Source organism: Salmo salar, chromosome 09 (assembly GCF_965601325.2).
Source record: "Salmo salar chromosome 09, fSalSal1, whole genome shotgun sequence".
Lineage (NCBI taxonomy): Eukaryota > Metazoa > Chordata > Actinopteri > Salmoniformes > Salmonidae > Salmo > Salmo salar.
Genome location: NC_138299.1, coordinates 102,192,215 through 102,215,818, shown reverse-complemented (window position 1 = coordinate 102,215,818; position 23,604 = coordinate 102,192,215). Strand labels below are relative to the sequence as shown.

General features: G+C 44.1%; 1 protein-coding gene and 2 non-coding genes across 4 annotated transcripts; all 3 read left to right on the top strand.

Annotated features, from left to right (window-relative positions):
* Positions 1 to 102: 102 nt before the first annotated feature.
* On the top strand, positions 103 to 23,365 carry eef1g (eukaryotic translation elongation factor 1 gamma). 2 transcript variants are annotated; one of them, NM_001141640.1, is given in 11 exon segments: positions 168 to 182; positions 1,392 to 1,469; positions 1,765 to 1,845; positions 2,586 to 2,649; positions 10,187 to 10,329; positions 14,460 to 14,603; positions 16,371 to 16,500; positions 16,995 to 17,214; positions 20,680 to 20,852; positions 21,472 to 21,596; positions 22,106 to 23,365. In NM_001141640.1, coding segments are annotated over 11 exon segments (1,329 nt in total). In that variant the 5' UTR covers positions 168 to 170; the 3' UTR covers positions 22,265 to 23,365.
* LOC123724156 (small nucleolar RNA SNORD36) lies at positions 2,218 to 2,290 on the top strand. The gene has a single exon (XR_006756836.1). It is a non-coding gene; the product is annotated as a small nucleolar RNA SNORD36 (small nucleolar RNA).
* Positions 4,648 to 4,720, top strand: LOC123724155 (small nucleolar RNA SNORD36). Its single transcript, XR_006756835.1, has one exon. It is a non-coding gene; the product is annotated as a small nucleolar RNA SNORD36 (small nucleolar RNA).
* Positions 23,366 to 23,604: the final 239 nt, after the last annotated feature.

Here is a 23,604-nt window from a genome sequence, read left to right as displayed (position 1 = left end):
GTAGAAAAATGTAATAATTTTATTGTGTAAATGTAAAGTCGTGCCCATATTTTCTTATTTGGGAAAAAAAATTATTTCTTTTCAGTTAAAAGTTTGATTTCAGCGACGCGCCCGAACTGGCAGTACATACGTCACTGGTGCGCGACCACGTTCTTTCTCTCGTCCTAAAGATGGCGGCAGGGGTGAGTGAACTGGAGAGGTGCCTTGTCACACAATTATTACTTGCGTTTTAACAACCATCTGTACAATATCAGCCCCATCCATCCACGTCTCCGCTACTTTTTAGTGCATCTGAAATATTTATGCCCTTTAAACTATATTGCCATGTTTATTTGTACCCCTTTTCAGTCTTTCTTGACGATGCAGCATAATAGCTTGGGTGGTGGTTAAATGACGCCTCTTTCCGTGCCTTATGCCACGTTGGTTTTTTTCAGAGTCCGTGACGAATGAATGATATTTCCTTGCAGTCGAATGTATACCTTCTGCGTGTCAAGGCATATTTACAACTTTAATTTTCTGATCAAAGCATCCAAATATTGCCATCCGGAGTCTATTGGTAGCTTACTTGTGACTAACGTTAAACTGAACAATAATGTAAACGTACGGTGTTTGTTCTATGTTTCATGAGCTGAAATAAACGTTCCCAGACATTTTCCGTACGCCCTAAAACCGGAATTCTCTTAAATGTTGTGCACACGTTTGTTTACGTTCCTGTTAGTAAGCATTTCTCCTTTGTCAAGATAATCCATTTACCTGACAGATGTGGCATATCAAGGAGCTGATCAAACAGCATGATCATTACACAGGTGGACCTTATGCTGGGGACAAGCTAATGTCCACTCTAAAATGTGCTGTTTTGATACACACCACAAATGTCTCAAGATTTGAGAGTTTGCAATTGGCATGCTGACTACAGGGATCCACCAGAGCTGTTGCCAGATTTTTTTTGTCTGTTTATAATTTTGTTTGGTATGTCTTACCTCTTTTATGTCTGTGGGATTCGAGAAGAAAGATGTAGAGTTAAATGGTGAGCCTGTCAGTTAGCCTTAACTCCAGCCCAGCCTCGCTGACGCTATGCTATTTTCCAAATGTTTTGTTGTTGTTGTTGACCACTTTATTTCTCTCTGGCCTCCGTTGATTATTAAGTCACCCTAATCCTAAAAGGGTAAAAACTCAATTACTTTTGTTATATTATTTGACCTATTGGTTAAAAGGTGGTTTTGATTGGACACCCTATATAGCCTACTGTTAGAAACCCATAGTTGTGTAGCTTCGTCTAGTTCCTTCCTAAACCACCACCACCTGGATCTAGAAGCACTGCTGTGTACATGGTTTTCCTTCCCATTTTTAATTAAGTTGTGATTGTTCTCTCTCTTTTCTCCCTTCCACAGACTCTGTACACATATCCAGAGAACTGGAGAGCCTTCAAGGCTCAGATTGCAGCCCAGTACAGCGGTGCACGCCTCAAGGTACTACAGGTTTAACCTACACGTTTAACCTGCCTTATCATATGTATTTATTCTTATTGTCCTGTGATTTGTTTTTAAATGTATTTATATTGTTTTTTACTATGGCTGTAACGATGACAAACTTACTCTGTTTACACAGGCAGCCCAATTCTGATCTTTTTCCACTAATTGGTCATTTGACCAATCAGCTATTTTGGCCATAATTGGGAGGAAAGAAAATCAGAATTAGACTGCCTGAGTAAATGCAGTCTAATTTCTCTTGGGATTAATAAAGTATCATCTCGTCTCTCTTAAGGTGGCCAGCAGCGCCCCTGCCTTCACCTTTGGGCAGACGAACCGTACCCCTGCCTTCCTCAACAACTTCCCCTTGGGCAAGGTCAGTTTCAGCATCCATTTTGTACTGGGATGCGTCTTAAACGGTACCCTATTCCCTACACAGTGCACTACTTTACCAGGACCCTATACTGGTAATAGGGTGTGACTTTGCATACTACCATGGTTTCCATTTTAGTCATTTAGCAGAAGCGCATCCAGAGCAACTTACAGGAGCAATTAGGGTTAAGTGCCTTGCTCAAGGGCACATAAACAGATTTTTCACCTAGTCACCTCAGGGATTTGAACCTGCGATTTTTCGGTTACTGGCCCACCGCTAGGCTACCTGCTTACCGTGTACATATCCTTGAACTTGGACGATAATATTTTGTATTGTCTGTGGTAGTAGGCTTATATTCCTAAAATAGTTTGTATGATGCAATGATGATTTGAATTTCTTCACCTGAAATAATCATGAAGTTTTATTGAGCTTTTTAACCCTGAGCATCAGATGTAAACAGACTATTTTAAGACTTATGGGTTGAACGTAGCCTGATCCCAGATATGTGCTGTCATATCAATTCCTCGTCATGCCAAACACGGCAAGGTGTGGCACGATGGCACAGACTGCTGCCCGAGCTAGATTGAACATGAGTTTCATATCAATGCTGTATTTTCCCATAAAGAAAACAAAATGGTGGTTGTCGCCCGTCTAGGGACAGGTGTTGAAAATAGACTCAAACTAATCAAATAAATTACTGATTTTTTTTGTTTTTGTTTTGTTTTTACTGTCCACCTCAACAGGTTCCAGCTTTTCAGGGCGATGATGGCTTCTGTCTTTTCGAGAGTAATGCCATTGCTCACTACCGTAAGTCTGCGTTTCACATCCCATCCTTTTCTGTGTTCGTCCCAAATGGCACCCAATCCTCTATATACAATAGTGCACTATCTTTGACCGGAGGCCATAGGGTAGTGCACACTATAGGGAATATGGTGGCATTATGGACTCTAGCCCTTCTGCATTTTATGTGGACTGAAAGTGTTTGAAGATTAATTCGGGGATGCAAACTAGTCACCTTTTGGTAAAATGTACAGTTTTGAATCCAAAATAGGTGACCTACGTGATTTGTGTAGATTCGATGAGAAAAGTTTTTCGGGGGTGGATCACTACTGGCTCTAAGCGAACAAGTGATGTGCGTTTGGAGCAATACTGGCTGTATCCAAGGCTCAGTCAATCATTTGACATAACAGAATGCAGCACACGACTGAAGAGAGAAGAGACGACCAATTTGCTAGTTACAGCATCAGCACACGCTATGGAAAGACAGTAGGAGAGTGGAAAGGCAGTTTGTCAGTTACAGCAGTGCGTCCCCTGAAGATTAACGAAGAGGTAGGTGACAGGCCTGACCACGGAGACCGGGGTGAGAAGGTGATGAAGCAGTACTTCATGAGCTGTAACCGCCAAAAAATAACTGGCATTTGGGAAGTTTGAGGTGAGGGAGACAGTGGTGGAACAAGTATTGTTAGCATTTTGAAGTATCTTGCTAGCTGGATCGAATTCGCCGTTAGCTAGCCAGAGAAATGTTGAGCAACATTAGCCAACTTAACTGATCAAATAATTGAGTTTATGGTGTGAAAATTATCTGGCTCATAAAGTCAGACAGCTAACGTTAGCTAGCTAACATTACAACATCAGATGAGCTAACGTTAGTAACCTGACCAATTCGCTATAGTATTAACTGCTATGCGACTCCTTGCCGTTCCTCAAGTTATAACGCGTTAGTTGCTAACGAACTAACTACTATCTGTGAACTAATATTTTCCCTCTAAAGTATGTGGTTAATTTTCAGAATGAGAGAATTAGTTGAAAATGAGGTGTTGCTTGTTAAACAGGTGGATTCAGGGATCAAGTGTAGCTGGAGCTGGGCCTGGCTTAATAAGATGGATTCCACTATAGAGGTGAAAGGAACACCACGCACTTTCCCTTTCTCACCTTTTCAATAAAAAGGGCTATGCCAGGTGTACTCTGCCTGAAAGAGATCAATTATGCCAACAATGGGTATCATGCTGTGCTGGAACATAGTAGAGATGTCCACAGGCAGAAAGTGTACAATGTAATAATGTGCAGTGTAGCCCAAATATATTGTTTTAGTTGTGTTGAATTTGACAGTGTAACACGTGTGAGTGAGGGGGGATTATTCCATGTTTTACTCAGTGAATGTTATTTTTGCACACATGTAGCCTTGTGCACTTGATCAATGTCTACTATAGTGGCCACTATAATAAAACAACAATTACATTTACATTTAAGTCATTTAGCAGACGCTCTTATCCAGAGCGACTTACAAATTGGTGCATTCACCTTATGATATCCAGTGGAACAACCACTTTACAATAGTGCATCTAAATCTTTTAAGGGGGGGGGTTAGAAGGATTACTTTAATCCCTCTTAGTTTCATTCTATTTCTACTTAAATATGTTCTTTTCTCCAAGAGTTCTGTTATAAAGGTTGTCGTGGTGACAAGCGTTCTGTTATAAAGGTTGTCGTGGTCACGAGCGTTCTACTTTACCAGGACCCTATACTGGTAATAGGGTGTGACTTTGCATACTACCATGGTTTCCATTTTAGTCATTTAGCAGAAGCGCATCCAGAGCAATTTACAGGAGCAATTAGGGTTAAGTGCCTTGCTCAAGGGCACATAAACAGATTTTTCACCTAGTCACCTCAGGGATTTGAACCTGCGACTTTTCGGTTACTGGCCAACCGCTAGGCTACCTGCTTACCGTGTACATATCCTTGAACTTGGACGATAATATTTTGTATTGTCTGTGGTAGTAGGCTTATATTCCTAAAATAGTTTGTATGATGCAATGATGATTTGAATTTCTTCACCTGAAATAATCATGAAGTTTTATTGAGCTTTTTAACCCTGAGCATCAGATGTAAACAGACTATTTTAAGACTTATGGGTTGAACGTAGCCTGATCCCAGATATGTGCTGTCATATCAATTCCTCGTCATGCCAAACACGGCAAGGTGTGGCACGATGGCACAGACTGCTGCCCGAGCTAGATTGAACATGAGTTTCATATCAATGCTGTATTTTCCCATAAAGAAGACAAAATGGTTCTTGTCGCCCGTCTAGGGACAGGTGTTGAAAATACTCAAACTAATCAAATAAATGACTTTGCATATGGTCACAAGCGTTCAGTTATAAAGGCTGTCGTGGTAACAACAGTTCTATAATAAAGGCTGTCGTGGTAACGAGCGTCCTGTTATAAAGGCTGTCGTGGTAACGAGCGTCCTGTTATAAAGGCTGTCGTGGTAACGAGCGTCCTGTTATGTCATTTGCAGTAATGTCTTGGCAACAAATAACATTAGATTGCTTTTGTTACATTTTTTTGCTGTGAGCTCGGTTCACATGAACCACTTTTTATTTTACACACAGAGACTGATCATGTAGATTACATTCTTTGTTTAATTAGTTAACCTGCATTTCACCCTAGCAGCGATTTCATATATTACATTTTTTGCATGTTTGAGTGCAAAAAAAAAGTGACCTTTTTGTGCCCTCAGCAGTTTACATCCCTGTGAATTGTTTTGATCCTTTAAGACAGCTACCCTCCTCCATAGCAGCCCTCATACAGGGTTTGGTTTCCAAATGTCCTAATTGAACACCTAATTCTACTAATCAGCTGCCAATCATGAACTTGGTTGGTTGCATTGGGTGTTTTGGGCTGTATACCCACAGGATGGTTTCCATATACCGTCAATATTGCAAACTATTTTAGTTTTAGTTTTTCAATAGATTTGAATCTTTTGTAGACACTTAAGTAAATACCTGCAGTCAACTTGTGCAGTACGCACAGGAGATTAACGACAGATCTCGTTATTCATTTTGCCTGTCACATTATTAGTCATTGAAGCTCACCGTAGTTCCCCCAGAACAGCCTGAGCTGGTGAATAGAGTGTTGTACGTCTTATCAGTGAGTCTGTGTTGTGTGGTGCACCTGAGGTGAAGTAATTCACTACATAATGTTTCGTATCTTATAACTGTCTTAAGATGTGCTATAGTCTCCAGCTGTGTATTTGGTTTCTTGTTAGTTATCGAAGTGGCTGATTTTAATAAGGAGACACGGGGGTTCTTTCTGCTTTGTTTTCAGTCAAAGATCTCTGGATCTGTGCAGCTGCCATATCCTAGCGTCCCCCCCCCACCCTGTGGTTCCTGCTAGCGTCCCCCCCCCTCCCCGTGGTTCATCCTAGCGTGCCCCCCCCCCCCCACCCTGTGGTTCATCCTAGCGTCCCCCCCCTCCCCGTGGTTCATCCTAGCCTGCTAGCGTCCCCCCCCTCCCCGTGGTTCATCCTAGCGTCCCCCCCCCTCCCCTTGGTTCATCCTAGCGTCCCCCCCACCCCGTGGTTCCTGCTAGTGTTCCCCCCCACCCCGTGGTTCCTGCTAGCGTCCCCCCCCACCCCGTGGTTAATCCTAGCGTCCCCCCCCCCCCCCCGTGTTTCATCTTAGCGTCCCCCCCACCCCGTGGTTCATCCTAGCGTCCCCCCCACCCCGTGGTTCCTGCTACCGTCCCCCCCACCCCGTGGTTCCTGCTAGCGTTCCCCCCACCCGGTGGTTCCTGCTAGTGTTCCCCCCACCCGGTGGTTCCTGCTAGTGTTCCCCCCACCCGGTGGTTCCTGCTAGTGTTCCCCCCACCCGGTGGTTCCTGCTAGTGTTCCCCCCACCCGGTGGTTCCTGCTAGTGTTCCCCCCACCCGGTGGTTCCTGCTAGTGTTCCCCCCACCCGGTGGTTCCTGCTAGTGTTCCCCCCACCCGGTGGTTCCTGCTAGTGTTCCCCCCACCCGGTGGTTCCTGCTAGTGTTCCCCCCACCCGGTGGTTCCTGCTAGCGTCCCCCCCCCCCCCACCCCGTGGTTCCTGCTAGCGTCCCCCCCCCACCCCGTGGTTCCTGCTAGCGTCCCCCCCCACCCCGTGGTTCCATCTAGCTTCCCCCCCACCCCGTGGTTCCTGCTAGCGTCCCCCCACCCCCACCCCGTGGTTCCTGCTAGCGTCCCCCCACCCCGTGGTTCCATCTAGCGTCCCCCCACCCCGTGGTTCCTGCTAGCGTCCCCCCACCCCGTGGTTCCTGCTAGCGTCCCCCCCCCACCCCGTGGTTCCTGCTAGCGTCCCCCCCCACCCCGTGGTTCCTGCTAGCGTCCCCCCCACCCCGTGGTTCCTGCTAGCGTCCCCCCCCACCCCGTGGTTCCTGCTAGCGTCCCCCCCACCCCGTGGTTCCTGCTAGCGTCCCCCCCACCCCGTGGTTCCTGCTAGCGTCCCCCCCACCCCGTGGTTCCTGCTAGCGTCCCCCCCACCCCGTGGTTCCTGCTAGCGTCCCCCCCACCCCGTGGTTCCTGCTAGCGTCCCCCCCACCCCGTGGTTCCTGCTAGCGTCCCCCCCACCCCGTGGTTCCTGCTAGCGTCCCCCCCACCCCGTGGTTCCTGCTAGCGTCCCCCCCACCCCGTGGTTCCAGCTAGCGTCCCCCCCACCCCGTGGTTCCAGCTAGCGTCCCCCCCCCACCCCGTGGTTCCTGCTAGCGTTCCCCCCTGTGGTTCCCGCTAGCGTGTGTTTCCCCCCCCCCCCCCCCCCCACCCGTGGTTCCCACATTTGTTTGTTTTGGTTCCAGCACTACACAGCTGATCCAAATAACCAACTCATTAAGCATTTGATTATTTGAATCAGCTGGGACAAAAAGCAAAACGTGCTCCCAGGGGGGAACCCCATGACTGTGTTTAGGAAAACCGTGTGTTAGAGAACAGATGGCTTGAGGTCCTGGTGTGTTTTCTCCATGACAAGGTTCTAGGTTTTATTCATGAGAGGTATTGACATGTTGAATGCACTGAGCTGTCTGTCTAAACTACTGGCACACAGCTCAGACACCCCATATGCATACCCCACAAGACATGCCACAAGGGGTCTCTTCACAGTCCCCAAGTCCAGAACAGACTATGGGAGGCGCACAGTACTACATAGAGACACGACTACATGGAACTCTATTTCACATCAAGTAACTGACGCAAGCAGTAAAATGTAGATTTAAAAAACAGATAAACACGTTATAGAACAGCAGGGACTGTGAAGCATCACAAAGATTGGCACCGACACTTGCACACACAATAACAACATACGCACGATACATACACATGGATTTAGTACTGTATATATGTGGTAGTGGTTGAGTAGGGGCCTGAGGGCACACAGTGTGTTGTGAAATCTCTGAATGTAATGTTTTTAACCCCTGTGCGGCCTCAGGACGGACATCCAGCGAAAAATCCTATCGCCATTAGCATAACAAAATTTAATATATATTTTTTCAAATTATATCGTTTTATAGATACACCTCTCCTGAATCGAACCACGTTGTCCGATTTCAAAAAGGCTTTACAGCAAAAGCAAAACATTAGATTATGTTAGAGGAGTATATCGTAAAAGTAGCCACATAGCCATTTTCCAACCAACCACATGCATCACAAATAACCAAAAAACAGCTAAATGCAGCACTAACCTTTTACAAACTTCATCAGATGACACTCCTAGGACATCATGTTACACAATACATGCATTCTTTTGTTTGATAAAGTTCATATTTATATATAAAAACAGCATTTTACATCGTTGCGTAACATTGACTATTTTCCCTCAAATGCATCCGATGAAACAGCGCTACAATTTACTAAATTACTATTCGAAAACATTTTTAAAATGTAATATTGTCATTCCAAGATTTATAGATGAATATCTCTTGAAAGCACCTGTAATGCCAGATTTAAAAATAACTTTACTGGGTAATCACACTTTGCGATAAAAGGGGATGCGATACTCAGAACAATAGGCTAGCAATACAGGTCAGCGCCATCTTGGAACAATCGCATATCAAATCTAGTCTTGTATACTTTTGTCAATACCTTTGATTATCTTCATCCTTAGGCACTTCCAGGAATCCAAGGTCCACAACAAATGTATTTTCGTTCGAAAAAGTTCATCCTTTATGTTCCATTAGCTTGTTGTTGTTAGCGCGTTCTGAAGGCTGCACCAAAAGCTCCGTGGCCGCGGGACTATTCTTTCAACAAAATGCATTTTTTTCTTATTTAGGTTTGTTCAAACATGTCAAACGTTGTATAACATAAATCTTTAGGGCCTTTTTCAACCAGAGCTCCAATAAGATTCAAGGGGGACGATTGCATTGTCTTTATAAACGTTTCAAAAGGGGAGGGTAGCCAGGGGCGCCGGCGTCATAATGGTGATGGCCCTCTCCGTGTGACCACGTTCCACAGCGTGTCATTCTGTCAGTTTTCACAGTAGGAGACTCAAATCACTTTGTAAAGACTGGGGACATCTAGTGGAAGCAATAGGAAGTGCTCAATGAACCATAGCTCACGGTGTGATTAATAGGCAACGTGATGAAGTTGAGTCCGCAATTCAGAATTCCACTTCCTGTTTCGATCTGTGTCGGGGTTTTGACTGCCATATGAGTTCTGTTATACTCACAGACACCATTCAAACAGTTTTAGAAACTTTAGGGTGTTTTCTATCCACAAGTATTAATTATATGCATTTCCTAGCTTCTGAGTTTGAGTAGTAGGCCGTTTAAAATGGGCACACATTTTTTTCAAAATGCGCTGTGGCGCCCCCTATCCTAGGCGACCGTCAAGAGGTTAACTGCCTTAATTTTGCTGGACCCCAGGAAGAGTAGCTGCTGCTTTGTCAGCAGCTAATGGGGATCTATAATAAATACAAATAGGTAAACCTCCCACAGAAGACAAAAGGAAATTGTTTGTTAACCTCTAAGCTTCTTAAACGTTGGTAAATGCTGAAATCATTTGAGGGGGAGAAATAAAAACTGTTAGAGCACAGAACACTCAATCTTTTTCCTTCTCAATGACAACGGTTTCGATCAGAGCTGTCCAACCCTGTTCCTGGAGAGCTACCCTCCTGTAGGTTTACACTCCAACCCCAGTTGTAATTAACCTGGTTCTGCTTTTCAACCAGCTAATTATTAAAATGAGGTGTGTTAGATGAGGGATGGAGTGAGAACCTACAGGACAGTAGCTCTCCAGGAACATGGGGTGGACAGCCCTGGTTTACATGATTCACTTGTTCCATCCTTTTTCAGTGGAATTTCTCTGGTTCAACACCAGGGTGTTTTATAAGGAGTACCACTGCAGTGGAAAAGCCCTACTGCTAGCATACTGTATCTGGGTTTTGATCTGAGATACAGGTCACGACTGGACTGTTTTCTAAGAAAGGCCATTGGTCTGAAAAGTCCACCAAAGCGCTTGGATTCACTGCCCTTTGGGGACGACATTACCTTGTTAAGATCTGTGCCCACATTCTCATCGTATGTACCGTCTTCTCCTCCAGTGAGCAATGAGGCCCTGCGTGGCAGCAGTCCCCAGGCCCAGTCCCAGGTGCTTCAGTGGGTGAGCTTTGTTGATGCTGAAATCATCCCTCCAGCCTCTGCGTGGGTCTTCCCCACTTTGGGAATCATGCAGTTCAACAAACAGGTATGTACTGTTTATCACTGATGCTATTTCAAAGGTTTGTTCTAGGTCCTCTGTATTGGAGTTAATGCCGTAGATCAGGGGTGGGTAATTCCAGTCCTCGAGGGCCTGATTGTTGTCAGTTTTGGCCCCAGGGCCCCAGCTAACACATGACTCCAATAATCACCTAATCATGATCTTCAGTTTAGAATGACATTTGATTAATCAGCTTTGTTTGCTATTGATGAAGAAGTGTGACTCCAATCAGGCCTTGGAGTTGCCCAGTCCTGCTGTATATGATATCTCAGTCGGTGGTGGGAAATTCACTTTTTTTCTTCACCAGCCACATAAAAAATCTACCAGTCAGTCAGATTTTTCCCAGCAAAAATATGATTTTTATTATTACACCAAAAAATATGATTTCCTTTGTGTGTGTCTGTATATAGTAACTTAGAAATAGTACTATATTTTTGTTCAGTAATACTTATCTACTGGCATTAGTCCTGTGGGTTATTACTGCAGGACATTAATAACCTGTTAGGGCTACCCCCCCACTTCTCTTAATTTCCGCCTAAAGACATACCCAAATCTAACTGTCTGTAGCTCAGGCCCAGTAGCAAGGATATGCATTTTCTTGGTTTCATTTGAAAGGAAACACTGAAGTTTGTGGAAATGTGAATTGAATGTAGGAGAATATAACACAATAGATCTGGTAGAAGAAAATACAAGGAAACAAACATACGTTTTCTGGTTTCTATTGTTGTTGCACCATCTTTCAACTGAAAAGGAACAGCCAAACATTCAGATAGGATGCTGGGGATAATTTCTATGCAGAATGTAAGAGGGCAACAGTATCTGAGAAAAGTTTCAGAAACATATTTTCAGGAATGAGCGAGCTACATGACATTGAGCATGAAGTCACCCAGGTGTCCCACACAAATGTACCCAAGTGTCCAAATTGGTCCAGTGATACATTTTGATGTAAAAAACTATATACAAAAATTATATTCTAACACACCCCTCAAAAAAAGTACCAAAAAAAATACAAATATAAAATGTTGAAAATGTTTAATAACAAGGGTAACTATTTACATACATTCAATGTACAGTATTGTGAGGACCCTCAGTCCTCTACACAAAATTGTGCTGCTTGTGCCATGGCCCATAGCAGTCTCTTTCTGCTGTAAAGCAGAGGGTTACTGAACAGGTGGTGCAGGTGATGGGGCTGCACCAGACGATCAGTGGTGATTGGTCCGAAATACAGTCAATCAACGAAGCACTGGTGATATCATTGGCGCGCAATGTCATTGTTAGGTGTGTTCGAATCAGGTATTTTCGGTCAATACGTCCCGCAAAAAGAACAATCAAGTATGGTTGTGTTACTAGCAAACAGGAGATTGCAATGAAGCCAACCATGACTGGATAAACGTGTGTTTAGCGGGAGTAATTACATCGAATGCTTCGTCGAAAGTTGAAGGAGTCGGAATTCATGACACTAGCCGGTTAGGAAATGTTTCGTGTTATGCTATAAAAATGGATTTGATAGAACAAACGACCATTTATTGTGAAGATTGGGCCTTTTGTATCACCAAAAGAAGATCTTCAAAGGTAATTGATTATTTTATTGCTATTTCTGACTTTAGTGACGCTAATGCTTGGTTGGAAAATGCTACTAATGCTTGTGTTTGCGGGACGTTGTCCTCAGATTATTATAATCTATGTTTTCACCGCAAAGCCTTTTTGAAATCGGACAGTGTGGTTAGATTAACGAGAGTCTTGTCTTTAAAATGCTGTAAAATAGTCATATGTTTGAGAAATGGAAGTAATAGCATTTCTAAGGTATTTGAATAACCCGCCACAGGATTCAACTGGCTGTTGAGGTCCCACCTAGCCCAGAGAGGTTAATAATACTGTCATTAGTCCTGTGGGATATTACTGCAGGACATTAATAATACTGTCATTAGTCCTGTGGGTTATTACTGCAGGACATTAATACATATCTACTGTCATTAGTCCTGTGGGTTATTACTGCAGGACTTTAATAATACTGTCATTAGTACTGTGGGTTATTACTGCAGGACATTAATACATATCTACTGTCATTAGTCCTGTGGGTTATTACTGCAGGACATTAATAATACTGTCATTAGTACTGTGGGTTATTACTGCAGGACATTAATACATATCTACTGTCATTAGTCCTGTGGGTTATTACTGCAGGACATTAATACATATCTACTGTCATTAGTCCTGTGGGTTATTACTGCAGGACATTAATACATATCTACTGTCATTAGTCCTGTGGGTTATTACTGCAGGACTTTAATAATACTGTCATTAGTACTGTGGGTTATTACTGCAGGACATTAATACATATCTACTGTCATTAGTCCTGTGGGTTATTACTGCAGGACATTAATAATACTGTCATTAGTACTGTGGGTTATTACTGCAGGACATTAATACATATCTACTGTCATTAGTCCTGTGGGTTATTACTGCAGGACATGAATAATACTGTCATTAATCCTGTGGGATATTACTGCAGGACATGAATAATACTGTCATTAGTCCTGTGGGATATTACTGCAGGACATGAATAATACTGTCATTAGTCCTGTGGGTTATTACTGCAGGACATTAATACATATCTACTGTCATTAGTCCTGTGGGTTATTACTGCAGGACATTAATACATATCTACTGTCATTAGTCCTGTGGGTTATTACTGCAGGACATTAATAATGCATATCTCTCATTAGTCCTGTGGGATATTACTGCAGGACATTAATAATACTGTCATTAATCCTTTGGGTTATTACTGCAGGACATTAATAATATTGTCATTAGTCCTGTGGGATATTACTGCAGGACATTAATAATACTGTCATTAGTCCTGTGGGATATTACTGCAGGACATGAATAATACTGTCATTATTCCTGTGGGTTATTACTGCAGGACATTAATAATACTGTCATTAGTCCTGTGGGTTATTACTGCAGGACATGAATAATACTGTCATTAGTCCTGTGGGTTATTACTGCAGGACATTAATAATGCATATCTCTCATTAGTCCTGTGGGATATTACTGCAGGACATTAATAATACTGTCATTAATCCTTTGGGTTATTACTGCAGGACATTAATAATACTGTCATTAGTCCTGTGGGATATTACTGCAGGACATTAATAATACTGTCATTAGTCCTGTGGGATATTACTGCAGGACATTAATAATACTGTCATTAGTCCTGTGGGATATTACTGCAGGACATTAATAATACTGTCATTAGTCCTGTGGGATATTACTGCAGGACATGAATAATAATCACATTTATTTATATAGCCCTTCTTACATCAGCTGATATCACAAAGTGCTGTACAGAAACCCAGCCTAAAACCCCAAACAGCAAGCAATGCAGGTGTAGAAGCACGGTGGTTAGGAAAAACTCCCTAGAAAGGCCAAAACCTAGGAAGAAACCTAGAGAGGAACCAGGCTATGAGGGGTGGCCAGTCCTCTTCTGGCTGTGCCGGGTGGAGATTATAACAGCACATGGCCTAGATGTTCAAATGTTCATAAATGACCATAATACTTTCATTAGTCCTGTGGGATATTACTGCAGGACACTAGTCCTGTGGGATATTACTACAGGACATTAGTCCTGTGGGATATTACTGTAGGACATGTACTAATCACTCCTAAATGTTGACCAGTTAGATATCCTATAACTAGTAACTGTGTAAAACATGTTAAATGCTCTGCAGTTGTGCATTTGGTTGACTAATTTAGTAGCTACTTAGCTGTCTAGCTAAGTGGTTAATGAAAACATAACTATTTCGTCTGTATTGCTGGTGATTCTCTCACAACACCTAGAGAATGTTAATTCAGATGCAATAGGAATCATCTGAGATGTGCAGCGTGACCATCCATTTCACGCTGTAAGTAAAACAACTCATTGAAATGCGGTTTGGTGGCTAGTTGTTAATGAAGCGTCTTAGGAGCTACTTTATCTGTTCTAGTTAACTGTGCTACTCGGCTCAATTCGGTGCCATGTCTCTTGCCCTGTAGCCTCTAGTCATGTACAATGTAATGTATCCATTGGTAATTGTAATGCATTGCATCACACCCCCCCCCCCCCCCCCCCCCTCCAGGCAACAGAGCAGGCCAAGGAGGAGGTAAAGAAGGTTCTGTCTGTCCTCAACCATCACCTCAACACCAGGACCTTCCTGGTTGGAGAGCGAGTCAGCCTGGCTGATATCAGCGTGGCCTGCAGCATGATCTGGCTCTATAAACAGGTTTGATATTCTCTTTTACTGTTATGACAGCGAATACCCTAGGGCTTCATGTCTCTGACTTAGTCTAGGTTGGTGTTTCCCCTATCCATTCCTCAAAGTACCTGTTGGATTGCACACATTTTGCTTCAGATAACTAATCAATGGTTTGTTGAATCAGGGAACCCCTTGTATTTATTAACAAACAGGATATGTCTCAAATTGGCTCCCTATTAAGTGCACTTTGGGACTAAAACATGGGGACGATTTACGAGACAGTAACCCTAGTGATGGACCACAACACAGGGACGATTTACGAGACAGTAACCCTAGTGATGGACCACAACACAGGGACGATTTACGAGACAGTAACCCTAGTGATGGACTACAACACAGGGATGATTTACGAGACTGTAACCCTATTGATGGACTACAACACAGGGACGATTTACGAGACAGTAACCCTAGTGATGGACTACAACACGGATGATTTACGAGACAGTAACCCTAGTGATGGACTACAACACAGGGACGATTTACAAGACAGTAACCCTTGTGGTGGACTGACACGGGGACAATTTACCAGACCGTAACCATAGTGATGGACTAGAACACACTAGTGTTCCATTCAGGATGGTTTACCAGAGACCGTAACCATAGTGATGGACTACAACACACTTTCAATGGAGATTGAAAAGTCCATTGAAGGATTTTGAATCCATGATTTAATATGGGTCCGGGAAACCGGATGATGTGGGTTTGATGTCCTATGACTTGGCCAAGGTTAGTATTTCTCTGTCCATTCCTCGAGGGAGTACCTACTAGGACTGCACATATCAACCCTAGATACAAACTTGCCCGGTGGATTGGGATACATTGTCCACGTGGTTGGTTTATTGTAGTAGAGCTAGCCACGTGGTTGGTTTGGTGTAGTAGAGCTGGCCACGTGGTTGGTTTGGTGTAGTAGAGCTGGCCACGTGGTTGGTTTGGTGTAGTAGAGCTGGCCACGTGGTTGGTTTAGAGTAGTAGAGCTGGCCACGTGGTTGGTTTGGTGTAGTAGAGCTGGCCACGTGGTTGGTTTGGTGTAGTAGAGCTGGCCACGTGGTTGGTTTGGTGTAGTAGAGCTGGCCACGTGGTTGGTTTGGTGTAGTAGAGCTGGCCACGTGGTTGGTTTGGTGTAGTAGAGCTGGCCACGTGGTTGGTTTGGTGTAGTAGAGCTGGCCACGTGGTTGGTTTGGTGTAGTGGTGCTGGCCACGTGGTTGGTTTGGTGTAGTGGTGCTGGCCACGTGGTTGGTTTGGTGTAGTGGTGCTGGCCACGTGGTTGGATTGGTGTAGTGGTGCTGGCCACGTGGTTGGATTGGTGTAGTGGTGCTGGCCACGTGGTTGGATTGGTGTAGTGGTGCTGGCCACGTGGTTGGATTGGTGTAGTGGTGCTGGCCACGTGGTTGGATTGGTGTAGTGGTGCTGGCCACGTGGTTGGATTGGTGTAGTGGTGCTGGCCACGTGGTTGGATTGGTGTAGTGGTGCTGGCCACGGTGGTTGGATTGGTGTAGTGGTGCTTGCCACGGTGGTTGGATTGGTGTAGTGGTGCTGGCCACGGTGGTTGGATTGGTGGAGTGGTGCTGGCCACGGTGGTTGGATTGGTGGAGTGGTGCTGGCCACGGTGGTTTGGATTGGTGGAGTGGAGCTGGCCACGGTGGTTGGATTGGTGGAGTGGAGCTGGCCACGGTGGTTGGTTTGGTGGAGTGGAGCTGGCCACGGTGGTTTTAAATTACCCTCTCCTCCTGTAGGTCCTTGAGCCTTCCTTCCGCCAACCTTTCCCCAACGTGACCCGCTGGTTCCAGACCTGCGTCAACCAGCCCCAATTCAAGACTGTGCTCGGAGAGGTCAAGCTCTGCGACAAGATGGCTCAGTTTGATCGTAAGGACCAACCTTATCGTTAAGGATTGTTCTAGTTCCATGATCCAAAAATACTTTTTTCTATAAAGCATAGTGTTGTATTTTCTGCACATTTACACATTTTTGATAGATTTCTAAATGACAAGTATTTGGAGTTTGCTTTCATGGAGAAGATTGAAAGGTGTTTATATGAAGTAATTGTCACCCACCCAAGACCGTACTATCATGACAAAGGCATCCACCTCGTTGTGAAATCTAGTCCTTGGGAGAATAACGCAGGACTTTGGCACAGGTTAAAGTAGACCCAATCTACAATAATCTGACTAGAAGACCTGGGACAATAGTTAGTATTTTATGAGCGGTGCAGGTACGCCCCAGTTAAAGCACTGATGTATGCTAATGTTGTTGTCAAATGGTAATAGCATTTTGTTTTGATGTTAAAAGATGCAAACACAAGGATACACTCGGTGTAGTACACTACACTGGATTGGTTATTGAATGTCTTTATTCTCTAGCCAAGAAGTTCTCTGACATGCAGCCCAAGAAAGACGGCCTTTCCAAGAAAGACACCCCCCCCAAGAAAGAGAAAGCTGGAAAGGAGGGAGGCAAACCTCAGGAGAAGAAGAAGAAGGAAGAGAAGGAAGCTGCCCCTGCTGAGGAGGAAATGGACGAGTGTGAAGCAGCTCTGGCTTCAGAACCCAAAACAAAGGACCCCTTCGCTCACCTGCCAAAGAGGTACATCATATGTCCACATACATCAGACCTGAGGGTTACACGAATGATCTGGATCAATGAGTTAGCCAGCTAACTTGCCTAAATATTGTGATTTTAATTTGTTTGGAAGATGAGCTTGACATGGTCTTGGTGTAATTGACTTAAACACTTGAGTGTGTTTTGTGATCTTGGATATTTGTTTTGTATTATATTGTATTTATAAATTGTACGTGCATGGCTCCCTCATAAAAGAGATGTAAACCTCATTGCTACTCCTGCTAAATGTACGTGTACATACAGTGCCTTCGGAAAGTATTCAGACCCCTTGAATTTTTCCACATTGTTATGTTGCAGCCTTATTCTAAAATGTATTCAATATTTTATTTTCCCCCTCATCAATCTACACACACTACCCCATAATGACAAAGCATAAACAGGTTTTCAGACGTAAGTATTCAGACCCTTTACTCAGTACTTTGTTGAAGCAACTTTGGCAGTGATTACAGCCTCAAGTCTTCTTGGGTATGACGCTACAGGCTTGGCACACCTGTATTTGGGAAGTTTCTCCTGTTCTTCTCTGCAGATCTTCTCAAGTGCTATTTTCAGGTCTCTCCAGAGACATTCGATTGGGTATAATTCCGGGATCTGGCTGGGCCACTCAAGGACATTGAGACTTGTCCCAAAGCCACTCCTGTGTTGTCTTGGCTGTGAGCATAGGGATACCTTCGCCCCAGTCTGAGTGCTATGGAGCAGGTTTTCATCAAGGAACTCTTTGTACTTTGCTCCGTTCATCTTTACCTCGATCCTGACTAGTCTCCCAGTCCCTGCGGCTGATAAATATCTCCACCGCATGATGCTGCCACCACCATGCTTCACAGTAGGGATGGTGCCAGATTCCCTCCTGATGTGACGCTTGGCATTCAGGGCAAAGACTTCAGTCTAGGTTTCATTTGACCAGAGAGTTCTTTGGGTGCCTTTTGGCAAACTCCAATCGACCTGTCATGTGCCTTCTACTGAGGAGTGGCTTCTGTCTGGCCACTCTACCATAAAGGCCTGATTGGTGGAGTGCTGCAGAAATGGTTGTCCTTCTAGAAGGTTCTCCCCATCTCCAGAGAGGAACTCTGGAGCTCTGTCAGAGTGACCATCGGGTTCTTGGTCACCTCCCTGACCAAGGCCCTTCTCCTATTGCTCAGTTTGGCTGGGCAGACAGCTCTTCTAATAGTCTTGGTGGTTCCAAACTTCTTCCATTTAACAATGATGGAGGCCACTGTGTTCTTGGGGACCTTTAATGCTGCAGACATTTTTTGGTACCCTTCCGCAGATCTGTGCCTCGACACAATCCTGTCTCAGAGCTCTACGGACAATTCCTTCGACCTCATGGCTTGGTTTTTGCTCTGACATACACTGTCAACTGTGGGACCTTACATAGACAGGTGTGTGCCTTTCCAAATCATGTCCAAACAATTGAATTTACCACAGGTGGACAATCAAGTTGTAGAAACATCTCAATGATGATCAATGGAAACAGGATGCACCTGAGCTCAATTTTGAGTCTCATAGCAAAGGTTCTGAATACTTATTTAAATAAGGTATTTCTGTTTATATTTGCAAAACAAAATTAAAAACCTGTTTTTGCTTAGTCATTAATGGGGTATTGTGTGTAGATTGAGGAAACATTTTAGTAAATCAATTTTTAGGATAAGGCTGTAACGAAATGTGAAAAGTCAAGGGGTCTGAATACTTTCCCGAATGCACTGTATACTGAACAAAAATATAAACGTAACATGTAAATGTGTTGGTCCCAGGTTTCATGAGCTGAAATAAAAGAGCAACAAATGTTCCATATGCACAAAAAGCTTATTTCTCTCCCTGTTAGTAAGCATTTCTCCTTTGCCAAGATAATCAGCCACCTGACAGGTTAAACATCCAATTCTCTGGCAACAGCTCTGGTGGATATTCCTGCAGTCGGCATGCCAATTGTACGCTCCCTCAACTTGAGACATCTGTGGCATTGTGTTGTGACAAAGCTGCACTTTTTAGAGTGGCCTTTTATTGTCCCCAAGCACAAGGTGCACCTGTGTAATGATCATGCTGTTTAGTCAGCTTCTTGATATGCCACGCCTGTCAGGTGGATGGATTATCTTGCCAAAGGAGAAATGCTCACTAACAGGAATGTAAACAAATTTGTGCACAACATTTTAGAGATGCTTTTTGTGCGTATGGAACATTCCTGTGATATTTTATCTTCAGCTCATGTAACATAGGACCAAAACATTTACATGTTTTAATATTTTTCTTCAGTGTATATTGGCTTCAGAGGAGAGGGTGAGCTTAAGATTCTGGCTGACTATTTGACCGTATGTGTAGAGACTCAAGCTGTCCCAAATGGCTCCCTATTTCCATAGGGCTCTGGTCAGAAGTTGTGCACTGCGTAAGGAACCCAGTACCATTTGGGAGGTATCCCAAAAGGCAGAGATTGAGTTAAGAATGCCACAGATGTCTCAAGTTTTGAGGGAGTGGGAAATTGGTATGCTGACTACAGGGAATGTCCACCAGAGCTGTTGACAGTTTGGCAGTACATCCAACCGGCCTCACAACCACAGACCACGTGTATGGCGTTGTGTGGGCTCGCTGTTTGCTGATGTCAACGTTGTCAACAGATTGGGGTTATGGTATGGGCAGGCATAAACTACGGACAATGAAAACAATTGCCTTTTATCAACATCAATTTGAATGCACAGAGATACCGTGATGAGATCCTGAGGCCACTTGTCATACCATTCATCCACCTCATCACCTCATGTTTCAGCATGATAATGCACAGCCCCATGTCTCAAGGATCTGGACACAATTCCTGGAAGCTGAAAATGTCCCTGTTCTTCCATGGCCGGTATACTCACCAGACATGTCACCCATTGAGTATGTTTGGGATGCTCTGGATCGACATGTACAACGTGTTCCAGTTCCTGTTGATTTCCAGCAACTTCGCACAGCCATTGAAGAGGAGTGGGACAACATTCAACAGGCCACAATCAACAGCCTGATCAACTCTGTGAAGGAGATGTCATGCTGCATGAGGTGGTCACACCAGACTGACTGGTTTATATATATATAATATAATCTGTGTATTCCCAGTCATGTGAAATCCATAGGTTAGGGCCTCATTCATTTACTTTGACTGACTGATTTCCTTAGGAACTATAACTCAGTAAAATCTTTGTAGTTTTTTTAAAAATATATTTATTTTTGTTCGGTATATTTAGTCCTGTGTATCCTACATGATCTGCTCATAACTCAATCTCCTCTTTTCTCTACTGGGTCAATAGTTTGTGTACATGGTCAGATTGGGGTTTAATAACACAATCTTCTATACCTCTCATTCACTATAGTGGTCCAAAGTCAATATATATCAACCTGTGTACACTACATAGTCACTTATTAACTCAGTCTCCTCGTGTCCTGCTTCCTCTCTCCTCCTCCCTGCAGTGCATTTGTCATGGACGAGTTTAAGAGGAAGTACTCTAACGAGGACACTCTGACTGTAGCCGTGCCCCACTTCTGGGAACACTTTGACAAGGAAGGTTACTCCATCTGGTACGGCGAGTACAAATACCCCGAGGAGCTTACCATGACCTTCATGAGCTGCAACCTCATCATGGGTGAGATAGCTACCACAGCCGTCCGTAGGCTCTGCACCCACAGATCCACACAGCCGTCCGTAGGCTCTGCACCCACAGATCCACACAGCCGTCCGTAGGCTCTGCACCCACAGATCCACACAGCCGTCCGTAGGCTCTGCACCCACAGATCCACACAGCCGTCCGTAGGCTCTGCACCCACAGATCCACACAGCCGTCCGTAGGCTCTGCACCCACAGATCCACACAGCCGTCCGTAGGCTCTGCACCCACAGATCCACACAGCCGTCCGTAGGCTCTGCACCCACAGATCCACACAGCCGTCCGTAGGCTCTGCACCCACAGATCCACACAGCCGTCCGTAGGCTCGGCACCCACAGATCCACACAGCCGTCCGTAGGCTCGGCATGCATCAGAGTCCCAAATAATAATTTAGAAAGTAGTGACAGGTGTACGTCAATACTGTTATGTAAACAACTGACTCAACCGTAAATTCAAGTCCATCTCAATTTGCACGCAGCGTTACGGCCATGTATTTAGAGTCAAGGATTCCTCATCTATTGATCATTGTCAAAAAACTGAATGTCGCGAGTCTGAGGGTGTAAAAATGCCAGTGTTCTAAGAGAGGATTTGTCTTTCAGGGATGTTCCAGCGACTTGACAAACTCCGCAAGAATGGCTTTGCCAGCGTGATTCTGTTCGGCGGGAACAACGACAGTAGCATTTCTGGAATCTGGATCTTCAGAGGACAGGACTTGGCTTTCACTGTGAGTTTCTGTTTTCCCCTTGGGGTGGAAGGACATTCACTAGGCCATTCTTGTCTGTTAGTCCCCCTGGGGGATAATAAAGTTGACTAAACTGAACAGTCTTGGAGAGACACTGGGGACTGGTTTCCCAGACATAGATTAAGTGTAGTCCAGGACCAAAAAAATTCAAACGTTCCATTGACCAAGCTTTTAGTTCTGGACTGAACTTAATGTGTCTGGGAAACTGGTCCCAGGGGCTGAATTGAAAATGTTCCCTTGGAGATCTGTGTGTGTGTGTATGTCTGTGTGTGTGTGTATGTATGTATGTATGTATGTATGTATGTATATATCTATCTATCTATCTACACACACTGTACATATATACAAGTGACTTGGTTGATCTAGTTATAGTCTCACCAAGCATTGAACCTGTAGGTTTTATCATTCTTCTGTCCTAATAGTGGGGATATTGTTAATTCAATGATTGTATGCTTGCCGTTAGTTGACCACCTATCATCTCTCCTGTGTAGTTGTCTGATGACTGGCAGATTGATTACGAGTCTTACGCCTGGCGCAAACTGGACCCCGACAGCAACGAAACCAAGACCATGGTCAAGGAGTATTTTGCTTGGGAGGGAGAGTTCAAACACGTGGGCAAACCCTTTAACCAGGGCAAGTGCTTCAAGTGAGCAGCGTGGAGGATGATGGCACCATGACCCCTATACGTCCGCCGCTATACATCAACACCTTAACCTAAGGACATTCAACCACCTTAAACTCCACTTGGACCTTCTCTAACTGATCTTCAGTAGGAGTGGATTCTGTCTCAATGGTCCCAACAGAAGTGCTTGTTTTGAGTTGACAAATAAACATGTTTTCCACAATGCCGTTTTTGGTGATAGAATTCCCCCAAAAAAGGAATGGTAGATTTCTTGACTCTTTTTGTTGTTTTGTGGCCTTGAGTTGTATCCCCTCACCTCTTGAGCCTGAATCTCTTCTCAGTTCTAGCCAGAGTGCCAGTCTGTTTGAGCCATCATACCGACTCCCTTGTCAGTCATTGTCATGTTTGGCTTAACAATGAGCATTGGAATTGGATAGAGCACAAACAGATCTGGGACCAGGCTAATTCGGTTAAAATATTCAGTAATTTTATTGTTTTGGTGTTTCTATCATGGAGCTGAAATCTGGACATGGGGTAAAAAAGAATTGGATTGCTGCCCATTAAATAATTGGTTGTGTACATTATAGCCTTAATGTGGTGAAAAATAAATACAATTACATCTATAGTCTCCCGTCCCTCGGCCCCGTGACTCTCTCCCGTCCCTCGGCCCCGTGAGTCAGTGACAGTGTCTCTGTCCCAAATGCTACCCTATTCCTTATAAAGGGTGCCTAAATTGTGTCCTGTATATAATCACAGTAAATAGAGTACCACAGTACGAGTCATAATACCCATAAAACCTAGCGGTTCCAATAATTTTTCCACCATTCATTTTTCTCATAGGGGATTTTAAAAACATTTAAATAAGGGCTGTGTTTCGTGTAGGCTTACCCTGACGTGACGTTTTGATATCAGTGTAAATCTCTCTCGGACAAGGTGACTGTTATCAATATATTCACATATATTTACCCCCCCAATCAGGAAATGCCTATTATCTGCTAACATGGCTATCATGAACTACAAATGCCTGATCTGGACGAGACTGCCACTATTGAGGCAAAGCTAAGAATTTCTGGATTAACTGTAATGAATAAATTGGGTTACATTGTCTATAAATGGACAATTCTGTGAACTGTCTTGTGCATGTTTTAAATTGACACAATATCCGATAGCAAAGATGTCCGCTAGAGATGATGTACAAGGAGCTTGCAGGGATTTTTTGTTTTGCGTGTCTACTTTTTGATGCTAATTAGCATTTTCTAACCAGAGTGTAAATGTGGAGCCAAATACATTGATAAATCAGCTCGTCCGTGAGAGATTTACATGGTTATCGAAACATCACGCCAGGTTAAGCCTTTCCTGTGGGAAAAA